Source organism: Mytilus californianus, unplaced genomic scaffold (assembly GCF_021869535.1).
Source record: "Mytilus californianus isolate M0D057914Y unplaced genomic scaffold, xbMytCali1.0.p SCAF_6, whole genome shotgun sequence".
Taxonomy (NCBI): domain Eukaryota; kingdom Metazoa; phylum Mollusca; class Bivalvia; order Mytilida; family Mytilidae; genus Mytilus; species Mytilus californianus.
In genome coordinates this window covers 109,115,411-109,132,870 of record NW_026262712.1, presented here as the reverse complement: position 1 = coordinate 109,132,870, position 17,460 = coordinate 109,115,411, and the positions used below count along the sequence as shown (strand labels likewise).

The following is a 17,460-nucleotide window of genomic DNA, read 5'->3' as shown; positions in this document are numbered from 1 at the left end:
AATGTAGACCAATTTGAAAACTGGACCCAAAATTAAAAATCTAAATACACTGTTAGATTCGGCATAACAAATAAATAAATGTGATCAAAGATTTTACAAATCTAATGCGCCATACTGTGCAATTAAAGATTACTTCTTGAAATTTTTCAATATTTGAAATTTGAAAAAAAAATATTATTTGAAGAATAATACTTTTTAATTTCTGAAATCTGAAATGAGAAAAAATTGGCCCCCCACAATTTCTTTTTACCCCCCCCCCCCCCCTTTTTCCCCCAAAAAAATTCTTTCCCTCAAGATATGGTCATAATCTCAATTCAAATTTCCAATGGAGTTGGCAACCATAATTACCTATTTAAATTTACCATAGTGCTAACTTAATCTATTTTATAATAGAATTAATAAAAATATAGTGTCAAATCTTTCATATGGATTTTTTTGTAAAAAAAAAAGATGAAAACATTTGCAGATATTTTTACTGGTCTTCCTTCATAAATATGCATTTCTTTAAACATAATTTAAAAGCAGTGTAAGGGAAGTAACCAAAACGTTGTATTTGGATTACCTCCCTTACACTGTTTTAGATTATCTTTATTGTTCATTAACCATTACTTTATACATAATTTAAAAGCAGTGTAAGGGAGATAATTTCAATGATGTATTTGATTTATCTCCCTTACACTGCTTTAAATTATGTTTTGTACTAAAGTATTTGTCCATTAACCAGGACAACCTTATTTTTCCCCCTTTTTTGCCCCTAATTCCTAAACGGTTTGAGCCATAACCCCCCCAAAGCAAATCCTAACCATCCCTTTGTGGTATGGAAACTTGTAGTATAATTTCAGAGAGATCCATACACCGTTCCACAGTTATTGTCTGGAAACTAGAAAATGCTCATTTTTGGCCCCTTTTTGGCCCCTAATTCCTTAACTGTTGGTACCATAACCCCCAAAATCAATCCCAACCTTCCTTTTGTGGTATTTAACCTTATGGTCAAATTTCAAAAAGATCCATTCACTTAAACTAAAGTTAGAGTGCGAAAACCAATATGTATTCGGACGACGACGCCGGACGACGACGACGACGCCGGACGACGACGACGACGACGACGACGACGACGACGACGCCAACGTCATACCAATATACGACCACAAAATTTTTTTGCGGTCGTATAAAAATCTAAATACACGGTTAGATTTGGCATATCAAAGAACCCCAATAATTCAATTTTTGATGAAATCAAACAAAGTTTAATTTTGGACCCTTTTGACCTCAATATGAACCAATTTGATAGCGGGCCCACAAATAAAAAATCTAAATACATGGTAAGATTCAGCATATCAAAGAACCCCATATATTCAATTTTTGTTGAAATCAAACAAAGTTTAATTTTGGACCCCAATTTGGACCAACTTGAAAACTGGGCCAAAAATCTAAAATCTAAATACATGTTTAGATTCAGCATATCAAAGAACCCCATATATTCAATTTTTGTTGAAATCAAACAAAGTTTAATTTTGGACCCAACTTGGACCAACTTGAAAACTGGACCCATAATCAAAAATCTAAACACATGTTTAGATTCAGCATATCAAAGAACCCCAAGAATTCAATTTTTGTTAAAATCAAACTAAGTTTAATTTTGGACCCTTTGGACCTTAATGTCGACCAATTTAAAAAACGGGACCCAAAATTAAAAATCTAAATACACGGTTAGATTCGGCATATCAAAGAACCCCAATAATTCAATTTTTGATGAAATCAAACAAAGTTTAATTTTGGACCCTTTGGACCTCAATGTGGACCAATTTAAAAACGGGGCCCAAAATCCAAAAACTTAATACACGGTTAGATTCAGCATATTAAAGAACCCCAAGAATTCAAGAATAAAACCCCATTGAAATTGATCAAGAAATAAGCAATTTATACGAAGTATCTTCTTTTGCACAATACTGTGCAATTGAATATTTCTTGCTATTGCGCAATACTGTACAATTGACAATTTCTTGCTATTGCGCAATATTGTGCTTTTGGATATTTCTTGCTATTGCGCAATACTGTGCAATTGAAGATTTCTTGCTATTGCGCAATACTGTGCAATTGAAGATTTCTTGCTATTGTGCAATACTGTGCAATTGAAAATTTCTTGCTATTGCACAATACTTATTATATAATAATTTACATATCCTGTTTGGTGTGTATCTCCTACCATATCATTATTATTTGCTTTTAAATATAAATCAGAAATAACCAACTTAAAATGGAAAATTTTAAAAGAAAAAAAAAAGGAAAAAAAGAAAAAAAAAAAAAAAAAAAATCCCCCCCCCCCCCCAAATTTTTTGAACCCCCTTATGATTCATCACCCCCAAACTCAATCCCAGCCTTCCCTTTGTGGTATGGTACCTTGCAGTACAATTTAAGAGAGATCCATACACTTGAACACAAGTTATTGTCTGGAAACTAGAAAAATGCTTATTTTTGGCCCCTTTTTGGCCCCCAATTCCTAAACGTTTCGGGCAATTACCCCCAAACTCAATTCCAGCTTTCCCTTTGTGATATGGAACCTTGTAGTACAATTTCAGAAATATCCAAACACTTACACACAAGTTATTGTCATGAAACTAGAAAAATGCTTGTTTTTTGCCCCTTTTTTGGCCCCTAATTCCTAAAATTTTGAGGCAATTACCCCCAAAATCAATTACAGCCTTCCCTTTGTGATATGGAACCTTGTGGTACAATGTCAGAGAGATCCATACACTTACACACAAGTTATTGTCTGAAAGTTACAAAAATGCTTATTTTTGGCCCCTTTTTGGCCCCTAATTCCTTAACTGTTGGTACCATAACCCCCAAAATCAATCCCAACCTTCCTTTTGTGGTATTGAACCTTATGGTGAAATTTCATGGAGATCCATTCACTTAAACTAAAGTTAGAGTGCGAAAACCAATGTGTCTTCGGACGACGCCGGACGACGCCGGACGACGACGACGACGACGACGACGACAACGACGACGACGACGACGACGACGCCAACGTCATACCAATATACGACCAAAAAATTTTTAATTTTTGCGGTCGTATAAAAAGTCGATATTTCAAGATTTCAAAAGTCAAAATTTCAGATTACAGTCAAAATTTCGAGATTTGAAAAGTCAAGAATTTGAGTTAAAGTCGAAATTTTTAGATTTGACATGTCAAAAGTTCGACTTCGAAACAAATGTGCCCATTTTATTTTTTACTATGTCCCTATATTTTTCTTATTGTTGATGGACGAACAGTTGTCTATAATTGCTTACACCCAATTCATTTGAACTTTGGTGGAATAGTTGTCTTATTGACAATCATATATTACCACATAACACCTCCTTATTCTTTATATTGCTATAAAGAAATATCGTGTCACTGTACTACTAGTTTAACCTAAACACGTTTCAAATTTTTGACAGAAGAAACAAGGTAACTGTATGCATGGGACTAATAGTTTGTATGTTTGCTTAGTCCAGACTCCAGGTTACGGAAATCGTATTACAGATATTTGAAATGTAAAAAATGGAAGGGTTGAAATTCCGTGTCCTATTTGACTAACAAAATAATACCTACAAATCGCTTATGTTGGCCCAAGTAAATAAATCGATCGAGAATTTAGTCAGTGGTAAAAATGAATGTGACAATATGTTTTGATTTTTTCATGAACTTAAATATTGATATGAATAGATCTTTCAAAGCTCTGATAGGGACAATGCAGAATACTTAACCACGTGGCTATCACCAGAAGAGTAAAAAATTTACATTCAGAGTGGTACAATGAATAAATTCCACAACGGCTTGCCATACGAAAGAGTTGCTTAGTCTATATGTTTGCCAAATATTGGTCAATGCTAATTTGTTTTGTTCCTAATACGCTTCCGTAGGATTGAGTCCATTCACATGGATCAAATTATAATTTGAAATTATTTTGGCAAATTTAATGCACGATTTTAATAGAAAATTTAATTCAAAATTCAATATTTAATGGTTTATAATCATTAAATATTTCGAACTTTCCTTAATTACTTGTCTGGGTCGATATAAGATGGTCCGAGTTGACTTTACATAGTCGGTCCAATATTTCTCCGGACCGACTTGTCCAATAATCATCATTAAAGCGTTTGACAGATAAATGATTGGTTTGCCTTATATAAAACGCTAAGGTAACATTGATGTTGATTTTTTAATATTAAAAAATCAGCGTATTATTTAATATTAAAAATTCATTTATTAATATTAAAATATCAGACTGAATATTTAATATTAAAAAATGATTTTTTAATATTAATAATTGATTTTTTAATATCAAATATTCATTTATTAATATTAAAAAATGACAGTATTTTTTAATATTAAAAAATCGATTTATTAATATTAAAAAATGATTTTGTAATATTAAAAAATCATTTTTTAATATTAATAAATGATTTATTAATATTAATAAATAGGGAATAAATTCCACAACGGCTTGCCATAAAGTATACTTCATCTTGTTATAAGACATTGATGAAAAATTCCATGCTCAGTCGGTACAATATAAAATTCCAAGAATCTTCAAAAACAAATGTAGAAAAAGACTGGTAAGTAAATCTGAAAATCATTTACACAGTACAATTTATCATAATAAAGTTCAAGATTAAATATCAAATCATTCCTCAATACAGAAGCTGAGAAATATGCAATGAAAAAATCCCATGCTTAGTTAGCATTATAAAAAAAACAAAGATTCATCATATAAGAAATGTCTGCATGGAGATCTGAAAATTTATTACTTGGTACATTGACTCATCATAATTAAGTTCTTGATCAAATATCAAATCATTCCTTGATACGGATGCTGAGTGATATATAACAAACAAGAACGTGTCCATAGTACACGGATGCCCCACTGGCACTATCATTTTCTATGTTCAGTGGACCGTGAAATTGGTGTCAAAACTCTAATTTGGCATTAAAATTAGAAAGATCATATCATAGGGAACATATGTACTAAGTATCAAGTTGATTGGACTTCAACTTTATCAAAAACTACCTTGACCAAAAACTTTAACCTGAAGCGGGATAGACGGACTGACGGATGGAGGGACGGACAAACCACGCACAGACCGAAAAACATTATGCCCCTAAGTGGGGCATAAAATTACCATGCACTGTTGGTACATTATAAATTGAAAGTATTGTCAAACAAGACATGACTGCTAAGCAAGTCTGAAACACGATTACACAGTACAACTCATAACAAAGTTCCAGACGGTGAGACCAAATATCAAAACATTTCTAAATACAAAGGATGAATAATATTTCAAGAAAGTTATGGATGGACAGATGAAAGGACAAGATGGATAGACAAATGAGGGATGGACTAACAAAGTGATTGCAGTATTCCACACACCATTTGTAGTTTTTAATATAATAGAGGGATTTAAATGAGAGTATTGACCATTCTGGTTATTCAATATTTTTCAAGTGAAAACATTTTTGTAAAAGATACCAGTAAGAGAATGGTTATTTCAAACAAGAAATCAGTAGAATAATATTTAAAAAATATAGTTATTATTTCCCAATGATTTTTCTGTCGGATACTAGTATGAGAAAAGCTGCCAAAAATTGTGCATTGTTAAAAGAAATTAATTTTCTATTAATCAATTTTTTCAATTTATTCTTTATAATGAAGAATATTGTATTTCTCATCTAAAATAAATCAAAGACATAAAATGTGTTAAAAATCATTTTAATTGTATCAGAAAAACATTCCTTGTGTAAAGAGAAGTAACTGCCATGTAAACAAATAGTGGTAGTTTGAAATCACATGTATTTTGAAAAGATCAATGTAAGGCGAGAAAATAACATAGAAGGTGAAAGGCACAAACTTCTCAGATACCCCACCCCACCCCAGCTAGGACTTCCATCACCTCTGAAATCTACAAACTTAAGTCACAGACATGAAATCTTACAATGAAGGTTCTCCTTTCAGGTTTTGTCTTAACACACATATTATCATACCTTATTTTTTTCTTTTTCGTCCAATAAGGCCGTTTTCATTTCAAGCAAGTATTTCTGCCTTTCCTCCTGCAACTCCTCTTTTAATTTCTCCTGTAAAACAAAGAAAAAAGAGCACAATGAAAAACAATGAAACACAACAGACATAAAAGTGGATAAAATTCTATTATTTAATTTAGCATACTTGATATTTTTTACTGCATGTTTTGTTATAACAAGTGAAACTGCGAGCTACTGCTCACTGATGATACCCCCGCCCAAATATTTCGGTTAGCAGGAAGTTGTTGAGTGATGAATCTGAAAAAGCATCAAACGGTATAGCAGACTTATATAAACCCTGAATCCAAATTTCAGAAATCCTTGTATTGTAGTTCCTGAGAAAAATGTGACAAAAAATTTTCATGGGACAGATGGACGGACTGACGGACTGACGGACTGACGGACTGACAGACTGACGGATGGATGGATGGACGGACAGACAGAGGTAAAACAGTATACCCCCACTTTTTTGAAGTGGAGGTATAAAAAGTAATTTATAAGTGGTTTGACTTGTAGATGAGTGTGTTGGGAGAAAGATATAAGAGAATGTATCATAGATTCATAATAAATCAACAAAAAATAAACCTGACATTTAACAGTGTTTCAATATCATTTTACTTGCATAGAAACAGTTAGCCTCAGAATTCTTTTTAAAATTGAATCTTATGAGTCTTCCAATGTACAAAAGAGCTGAACATAAACTTCCAATATCAACATTTATATAATTTTTTACTAATTGAAAGGTAAAGTTTCCTTCTTCACATCATGATAAAAATTCTGTGAAGCTCATCTTTCTCCTAATTTCAATTTTGTAGTTAAACAGTTACCTTTTCTTCTTCCAGTGTCATGTTCATTTGAGTTTTCTCATTTTTTAGTGCTTCCTCTAGTTCTTTCCTACATCTTTCTTTTTCTTCCTGTAATATATTGCAACTTATAACAAGAGGCTGTCAGAGTGACAGCAAACCAGATTTTTTAACATTTATTTGTGTCCTGGCATTTTTCAATATCACAAGGACCATAACTTCTGAATGGTAAAAGTGACAATCATCAATATTGAAATTGACCTCCATTTTGTCATTCATCAGTAACAACATATTAAAATTTGAAAAGCTTTGGTTGAACACTCCATGAGTTAAAGCACGAACACGACTGGAAACACCATTTTTCAATCTTTCAAGAACCACAGCACCTGAACGGTGAAAGTGAAAATCAGCAATATCAAACTTGACCTCCATTTTGTCATCAGTAACAACATATCAAACTTTTAAAAGCTTTGGTTGAAAGGTTCATAACACTATTGGAAACACCATTTTTCAATCTTTCAAGAACCATAACTCCTGAACGGTGGAAGTGAAAATCGTCAATATCTAACTTGACCTCCGTTTTGTCATCAGTAACAACATATTAAAATTTGAAAAGCTTATGTTGAATGGTTCAAGAGTTAATGCAAGGACACTGTTTGTCATGTTCAAACTTCTGCAATAAACTGTTAAAAAAAAAAGATTGCATGTATGTAATTTTGATAATACAATGCAAATGTTCTTTTAAAAATTTAAATAGCAACACTTTACCATGTAAACTATGCAAACCATGACTGAGGAGGCAGAGCCAATTAATCTTCCTGGAAATGAGATGTGCCAACTGCTATACAAATATCATTGACTAAAAATATGCTTTTTTAATAACCTTTTTACCTTTTCTTGACCCCACAAACACTGGAAAAAGCATGCCTATGTCCCTCCTCTGCAACTTCGTTGAGACAAGGTATAAAATTAACCTTGAAGTTTTTGCAAGTTTGATTTGAAATATCTGACATGACAGGAAAAAAATTAAAATTTTAACCCAGTATGATAGTTAGAAGCAGAAATTCAGGCTTGCATTAAGCCTTGATTTGTAGAAATTGATTGATTGGTTGTTGATGTTTATCACCCTATTTAGCACACATAGCTATATAATGGCGGACAGCTTTAAAGGAGTGACCAGAGAGAACCATCAATCTGTGGCAAGAAAACAGGCAATCCTAGTCAATTAAGATCAGAGTTGTTTAACACACCTTGCCAACTCTTAACCTGAGTGTTGAGAGGCTAGGGATCACTGTTGATCAACTACTATAAATTCAGAAATTATTGCGATTTTTAAAGAATGAACAAAAATGTGAGATTAATTATTGCGATTTCAGGGAAATGTTCATTCAGATATATGTATCATATATCAGAATGCGAGTTCTTATTATTGCGATACTCACCCAATCGCATTATTTGCATTAATAAAAACCTTGCAATAATTTTTGAATTTACAGTACTGCGTCCACTGAGAACCTGATTTGTAGATATGTTGACTGGAATACAATGGTTTATACCTCTAAAGATTCTTGTAATCTCTTCTCATAATTTTCTTTTTCCTTTTCCATTTGAAAATCAAATTCTTTCTGAAATGTATAAAAAAAATCTCATTTTACATATTTTGATAGATAAACCTTTTCTATAAAACTTCCAAATGAATTTATGGAACAATTAATGTTTTATTATTAAAGTATTATCACACTTTAAATGTGATTTATAGGTGGAAAGCATACATATCTTTATTTTTGATAATTTGATCTGATATAAAATTCATGAAATGCACTAAGAAAATTCTGAACAGGGAAATAACTCCATTATCTGGTCTACATTCTAATGTATATATTGATTTGATTATCTGTAATGATCAGGCTATTTGGTAAAAATTATCTCATAATGTCTGACACTTGGTAAGAAATGAGAATCAATAATATGCAGCATTTTTTTCAAGTGAATCACATTTTTCATAAATTGTAAGATTGGTATGCAGAAGGCTACTCAATATTTTTAATATTTCATTTTTCTTTATGCTCTAAATTCCATTTCTTTTCTGATAAAATAAAACCAGACAGAGATGAATGAGAAATAAACAGTTCTTGTATCAACTAACTGTTTTTCCTCAACAGGCAGTACTCAATCTGGAACTTTTAAAAATAAATGGGGAATGTGTCCATGGGACACAGATGACGCCCCGCTTGCATATAACATTATAAAGGGACATAACTCAAGAACTGTAAAAGTGACGCTACCTAAATTTGTACTTGATTTGAGTTTTGTGGTAATAAGCATTGTGTAAAAGTTTTATAACATTTGGTTGAGGCAAACTTAAGTTAGAAAACGAAAACGAAAAATTCAGTAATTTTTCCATTTGTAAAGGGGCATAACTCTAGAACAGTAAAAGGGACACCACCAAAATTCAAATTTGATCTGTGTTTTGTGGTAATAAGCATTGTGTATAAGTTTCATAACATTTGGTTGAGGCAAACTAAAGTTAGAGAACGGAAACCAATTTTACCTCAAGTACATAATATACAATAAATTGCTTCACAGAGCGCAGCTGGATACGACCGCAGAGGTCCAACCCTGAACAGTTGGGGCAAAAATGGACACAATATTGGCGCTTGATACAGTCTGAATTTGGATTGTAATTAAATATTTGACACATAATAGGTTTCTGACACAGAATAACTGTAGTCAAAGAACTTAGAATAGGTTATATGATTTGAATTTATATTCAATTTTTTGCTTTTGTGCAATACACAATGCTGTTGCAAATTGACCCCCCTCCCCCTTTTTCCCAAAAAAAAATTCTTTCCCTCAAGATATGGTCATAATCTCAATTCAAAATTCCAATGGAGTTTGCAACCATAACAAGCATTCTGAGAGTATTGCATGGCAATACATAGTCCCCTACTGGGTAAAAATTCATTTACTGGAACAAAATGTTAACTTGTTCTATAACTTTTCATGGTGTAAACAAAAAGTAAATATCATGTCAATATCTTCAAGCATGACTAAAACAGTGTGGAAACTGATTATATGAGTGAAAAAAACATTAGATATGATTAATAGTTCTCTAAAATAAGATATGATGTAATACAGTGTATATCTATTTTCAAATTATAATCAAATATAATTAATAGTTCCAAATATTTTTTCTTTTGTTTGTCACAAACTAATATAGATTTGTAACTTATCTATAAAATGTCAACAACTTTTATCTACACAATGTAATGTATTGAAATATATACATTAATAAAAATAGATTATTATCTAGTTAAAGGATTTCTCTTCATAATTTTTTTTTTTATATATAGCATTCAGAAAATTAGTTTATACTAAATAACAAACAAACCTGACAAAAAAATCTTCAAATAATTTAACAAAGAATGTCTTTTAAAAAATGAGTTATCTCCCTTTGTACAGACATATGGTTTAACATAGTACTCTTACATTAGATATGGTCCAGAGTTATGGTCCATAACTCTGAACTAAATCATCAGACCGGAACAAAATTCGAACTTGATCTTTAATTTGTCATGATGAAACTATATACCAAATATCAAATCAATATCTTCAAGAACGAAGAAAAAAAGTGTGGAAAGCTGATTTGCCGGACTGACGGATGGACAGACGGACAGACGGACAGACAGACGGAGTGCCTCGACTTCGTCGGTAGGGGACTAATTACCCATTAAAATACATCATAAAAGTCTTAAAATAGAAAATGACATACATAATCATGGCTAAAATTAATATTCAGTTATAGGACAAACGCCAGATTTTGAGTTTCTTCAGCAAAATAGCCAGAACATTAACCAATTAACAGCTTATTGATAAATCATTTATTCAAACACTTGTTTATTTGTCTTCACAGCAGGAAATCTTCTGATTACCACAATATTTTAGATGACTGACCAGAAATGACCACATGTGTTCTATGTATTGTAAAAGTACTGTTCCACATAAAATAGATTGTTATCAGAATCAGCTAGTGGCAAAATCTTCTGACTTTTGAATTTTATATACACAAGACCCCCCCCCCCCTTTTTTTTTTTAAAGTTGTGGCAATGCAAACATTTGGATACAGAGTATTTGTGTTTAGTATTTTATTTTTATATTTAAGCGTATAACTAAATCTACAATATAAATATGAATAAGAAAAGACAGATTTTGTAAAATATTTTTTGTATACTGGAATGAAACTTGAGAAGTTTTCGAATTTAATGTTCTGACATACCACAGGCATACCTTGAAAATGTTTTCTCGAAATAATGGTGTAAAAAATCCGACACAAGTTTAAAAAATTTATAAAGTAGTTCAAAATTCATTTCACCAAAAAAATCTTGACATTTTTAATATTTCCAGTTTTACAATTTGCTATTTGTCTAGCCTGCAAATAAAGTCGCCAAAATTAATCTAGACATAACAATCCTTCTATGAGGAACGGATTTATATAAGTTCTTCTTGTTTCCAAATCCCTGTATTTCTATTGTAATTTGTGCACTTTTAAAAATAAAATATTGTTTTGAAACTAAACTAATCCGTCTCTAGTCGTGACATCAACATTTAACGTCAATATTTTGATAAATCTTCATAGAATTTATTTAACTGACAGACACATCTTCTATACAATGACAGCATCCAGAGAATTTTTTTTTTTTGCACTAATGTTATTATAAATTAACAGTTTACAAAACTTTGAATTTTCTAAATACTATGGATTTTTAATTTCATGAATAGATTACCTTAACTGTATTATGCAAAACCTTTCGGAATTTTGGGTCCCAAATACTCTTCAACTTCATACTTTATTTTGGCCTTACAACTTTTTTTATTCGAGCGTCACAGATGAGTCGTTTGTAGACTAAACGTGCGTCAAATGTTCAAAATTTGATGCCTGGTATCTATGATGAGTTTATTAATACTTTCTGAGGTTTTAGTTTTTCTTAGACATCTATAACTTTGTTGAAGCATCATTGAATGATATTATGAATTAGGTTTTTCAAGAACATGAGTAAAATTTAAAACATTTGTATCAATTTTCCTTACTTTACTGATAAAAGGCTTTTTTAAAGTTATTATTTAGATTTAGTCTTGGGTTAAAGTTTCTAAATATCAATAACTTTATGGAATTTTATGAACAGGGACAGAATTTTCATCATGACCAAAAAATGGCAACTTAAGAAAAAAGTATTTGTTTTTATGCTCCCGCAACTGAAAGTTGGGGGAGGGGATATGGTTTTATCCCTGTCTGTCCATATGTCCTGTCCTTCCGTCTTTCCGTCCGTCCGTCCCATTATTGGTATATAGCTATTCCAGATAATTCTCCAGCAGTTTGAATGCTAGGATATTTCACTTTGCTGGCTGTTTGTACATATTGAAGGTGTGCAAGTGGTCAGGGTTTTGATTTTTATCAAAATTTGCTCTTTTGGGAGATAGTTGAACTTTGTCATTTTTTTTAGAATTTACTTGCATAAGAGGTGAATAGCGTTTCCGGACAACTCCTCCTACAGTTTGAATGCTAGGGAGTTTTCACTTTGCTGGCTGTTTGTACATATATTGAAGGTGTGCACGTGGTCAGGGTTTTGATTTTTATCAAAATTTGCTCTTTTGGGAGATAGTTGGAACTTTGTCATTTTTGGAGTATATACTTGCATCAGAGGTGCACAACGTTTCTGGATAACTCCTCCTACAGTGAACCATAGACCTATGTGCTCCCATGCTCAACTTTGTGTATTTTAAAATAACACTTTGCATCTGCGGGGGCATCATTTGTGTCTCCCAGACACAGTAATATCTCTTAAGAAGTCATACATTGACTTTGTTATAAAATAGTTACTTCAGAGTGGAGTGGGCATCACTTTTTCTAGTTTTTATTTTATCTTTTCTTTCTGTATTTTGCTGATGATTAGAACTATTTTTGTTTAATAAATATTTAGATACAGCCAGGGTTAAAGTTAACAAATATCAATAACCTTTCTCAAACCTTCATTTTCAGGAAAGTTTTAAAGCAGATTCTTCATACTCAATAAATACCTGACATGTTGAGTAAAATTTTGAATTTTCCACCCATTCTCGTAATTAACAAATAAATTGTTTTTTGGCAGTCAACTTTTAGGTATAGTCTGTTGTTAAAGATAGTTAATAACTTTGCCAAACGTTCATGGAATTTTACAAAACTTTGATCGAAGCTTCTACATAATCAAGAGATTGAACCCTGAGCTTTTTTGATAATTTAGAATTTTTTTAAATAACGATATTAATAAAAAATGTTTTCCAATAATTTTAATTCAAGACTTAAACAGGTTCACATTAAGATGTAGATACTCCTAACGATGCCTTGGTGCCTCCCCTTTTCAAAATCCTTGAATCGCAACTGATATGCTTTTGTCACTATTAATTTAGTAATTCATTTCTCTAACTAATTATTTCAAATATATATACAAAAAATTCTTTTAAAAATATATATATTATATACACATATGTTGTATTCCTGGAACAGATTTCACTCTATAAGGTCCTATAAAATAGTGTTCTTCTACAAATTCTGAAATATACACTAATGAATTGTCTCTATGGTCAGTGGCCTGATTACCATGGTCACAGATAAAAGTTTCATACCCATTCATCTGACTTTCTAATCTGTACCAGCAGGGAGTCTGATAAGAGGTTGTAATATGTTGAATGGATTAATTAACATCAATAAATTGTGCAATTTGATATCTCCTAAATTTTAGGATGAAATTTGGCGTTTGTCCTATAACTGTATTCTTAAATCAGCATTTTTAAATAGTAACTTCTAAAAATAAATTGACAGCTTATCACCTCAAGACAATACAACATTTCTTTATACATAATTTAAAAGCAGTGTAAAGGAGGTAATCCAAACATAACATTGTACTTTTTTTTATTGTCCATTAACCAGGAAACCCTTGTTTTCCCCCTTTTTTTGCCCCTAATTCCTAAACGGTTTTAGTCATAACCCCCCAATCCTAACCCTCCATTTGTGGTATGGAAACTTGTGGTATAATTTCAGAGAGATCCATATACCGTTCCACAAGTTATTGTCTGGAAACTAGAAAAATGCTTATTTGGACCCCTTTTTGGCCCCTAACTCCTAAACTGTTTGGACTATAACCCCCAAAATCAATCCCAGCCTTCTGTTTGTGGTTATAAACCTTGTGTTTAAATTTCAAAGATTTCTATTTACATTTACTTAAGTTATTGTCCGGAAACCAAATGTCTTCGGACAACGCTGACGACGACGTGATACCAATATACGGGTTGTATAAAAACAAGATGTCATACAGATTTGTTAAAAGCCAAACCTTTTGTTCAGCCACTAGTTCTTGCATCATTTCAGATGACTCCTTCCTTAATCTTAATTTCTCTTCTTCCACGGCTTTTGAAAATTCTTCTTTCTGAAATTATCAAACGTAAAAGTACTTACTACCTGCCTTTGAAACAGGGATTTATTTTTATTTTCTTATTTTAATTAGTGTCATGTTTCGCCAGTTGTTGACAATATTTCATCTTACTTTTGTCTGTAAAATGATCATACTGTTAGAAGTCAAATCACCTTAGATCCACTGAATACAAAATTATTTTAGATCATTTTTCTTTTTTGTCCTTTCTAGCAAATTTCATGGCAATTCATTTCATGATTTTCTAATTTGGTGGATGTGTTCATACAAAAGATCATCACAGTCGGATATATTCGTGACAATTTATATTTTCATTACTTTTCTTCTTATTAGCACTCATGCGACATATATAAATGGCTCAGAAAATTTTCAAATAATGTCTGATATCAGTATCAGCTTATTACTTAAAGCATAAGATACGATAAGATGTGATAACCTTTAATTCAGACACTAAGTTCCTATATTTATGTATACATATCACAAAATATTCTGTCTAAAAAGTATAAAATGTAAAAATATTCACAGTATCATCTTACACTGGAAATATGACTTAAGGATGTTCGCTTATCTTATTTTTGAATTTCTGTCAGATAGTGCCATTAAAATATGTTTTCCTGTCTACTTTTCTTTTCATAACTTTATTACATATAATTTAATAAACTGCTTCGCTGAGCGCAGCTGGATACGCCCGCAGAGGTCCAACCCTGAACAGTTGGGGCAAAAATGGACACAATATTGGCGCTTGATACAGGTCTGAATTTGGATTGTAATTAAATATTTGACATATTATAGGTTTCTGAATAAATGTAGTCAAAGAACTTGAAATTGGTTATATGAATTGAATTTATTAAAGATTTCTTGCTGTTGTGCAATACACTGTGCTGTTGCGCAATACTTAGTAAATCTGTTGTCAGACTATAAACAAATAAAGTTCAATTTATTCTCAATGTCAAATTAGAAATTTATGAAAATCAAAAGGAAGCTTACATCAATAGATATAAACAATTCGCCAAAGTTTCATGAGAATTGCTGAAAATCCCCCTTTTTTTTATGAATAAAACCCTGTAACTCGGAAACGTAAAACCTAAAATTTATAAAAATCAAAAGGGAGCTCATGTCAATAGATATAAACAATTCACCACAATTTCTTGCAAGTTGGTGAAAGCATTCTTGAGTAATTGTCCAAAAACTGGAAAATCCCCCTTTTTTTAATGAATAAAACCCCATAACTCGGATACGAAAAATCTGAAATTTATAAAAAACGAAAGGGAGCTCACGTCAATAGACATAAACAATTCACCAAAGTTTTATGCAAATTAGTGAAAGCGTTTTTGAGTTAATGTCCGACATGTTGACGACGGATGGACAGACAGACAGACGGACGGACAACAGTATACCATAATACGTCCCGTAAACGGGCGTATCAAAAGGACACAACCTTGTATTTTTTTTTATATTTTTTTGCTTTTTTAGTTCCATTAATATATATTATCAATTTATAACAGTTTTTGAAAAATCTTGTTATTTTGAATCAGAATAGCTAACATCCTTAATTAAAGATGTATTTCAATATTGATGTCTCAATGATTTTTGTATTGTATCTCTATTTATTCACACTCAACCAGGAACTACCATGTACAGCAATGAAGAATATATTTCTATGACATAAAATCAACTCTGTGTATTCTACTAAAAATATTTCAATTTACAATTAAATCTAAATATTGACTTTAACATTAAACTGAATCATGTTTCAAAAAATAAAATAAAATCATGACTGCCCGAATTTTTTTCTCAGAGAACTTCATTAAATACAGTAACAAGACAATTAAATGACAAAATCAATTAGTTTTAAAAATATTAATCAACTATATCAATATCTATTAAAAGTTAATCTAATGAAATCAGATCAGATTTTCTAGGATGTAAAGGAAATTAAATACATATCTTGTTGACATTACCAGTGCAGTGCATATATGACAAACAAGGACTGTTTATTTTCCAACAGTGGGAACATTTCCTTGTGTGATTTTCATTGTTTTAAAATAACATAATGATAACATCAAAGAGCAAGTTTTGCATATTTATTACAAATTAAATACATGTCAACACTAAGATTCTATAATTATCTTTCTAGTCTTTGGCTGACCATAAAATGTCTTCCTGTAACTATTAGCTATAACTCTAAGAGATAAGCTGAGGTAAACTCCTATCCTCCCTTTAATGCTTCCTTTTCACTATGATAGTATAAGGCAATTTTTATAAATATCGATATGTACACTCTACAATAACAAAGTTTTGGAATTGTTATTATTTAGAAATTTTTTCAGGGGAGCATAAAATTGTGGTAAAGTCAATCTAGCTTTTTAATCACACAACCTGTTTGATCTCTCCGATTTTCAACAATCAGTTGCTGCCATATGCATTTGTCTGAACAATTTGGGCCAGTTTCATCATTCATACACATGTTCACCTACCTGTTGCTGTCGTAAACCCTGTGTTTGAACTTCCTGCTCCTGCTGAAGTATTTGTTTACATTCTCTCAGCACATCCTCTTGTTGTGAAATACATTGCTTTGACAGTTCCTGTAAAATTTTCAAATAATTTGGTTTTACTTTTAATGATAATACAAATTTCCAATTCTTTTTCTATAATTTTAAACAAGAGTGCACACGCTGAAATGTCTCGCCTTCTTTACTAACCATTGATTTTATGTTGATAGTCCTAAATATAAAGTTTTACTACAAGTATCACATAAACTGAACATGATCCAAGAAAATGAGGTCAAGGTCAGATAAACCAAATGAGAAAAAGATGTACACCTTACAATCATTCAATACACCAAATATAGTTGACCTATTGCTTATAGTTTCAAAGAAACAGACTTAACCAAGAAAACTTAACATTGACCAATGAACCATGAAAATGAGGTTAAGGTCAGATGAACCATGCCAGACAGACATGTACACCTTACTATCGATCTATACATTAAATATAGATGACCTATTGCTTACAGTATCTAAGAAACAAACTTAACCATGAAAACTTAACGTTGACCAATGAACCATGAAAATGAGGTCAAGGTCAGATGATACCTGCCAGCCAGACATGTACACCTTACTATTAATCT

The 17,460-nt window shown here is 31.6% G+C and overlaps 1 protein-coding gene across 1 annotated transcript in view; it reads right to left on the bottom strand.

Moving 5' to 3' along the window:
- Positions 1-17,460, bottom strand: part of LOC127704269 (trichohyalin-like) — a 128,460-nt gene that overhangs the window by 16,680 nt on the left and 94,320 nt on the right. The window contains exons 7-11 of the mRNA XM_052208259.1: positions 16,808-16,915; positions 14,235-14,327; positions 8,424-8,492; positions 6,892-6,978; positions 6,029-6,118 (exon numbers count right to left, since the gene is read on the bottom strand). Of these exons, the coding sequence (XP_052064219.1) occupies positions 6,029-6,118; positions 6,892-6,978; positions 8,424-8,492; positions 14,235-14,327; positions 16,808-16,915 (447 nt within the window). The remainder of the gene's footprint in view (positions 1-6,028; positions 6,119-6,891; positions 6,979-8,423; positions 8,493-14,234; positions 14,328-16,807; positions 16,916-17,460) is intronic.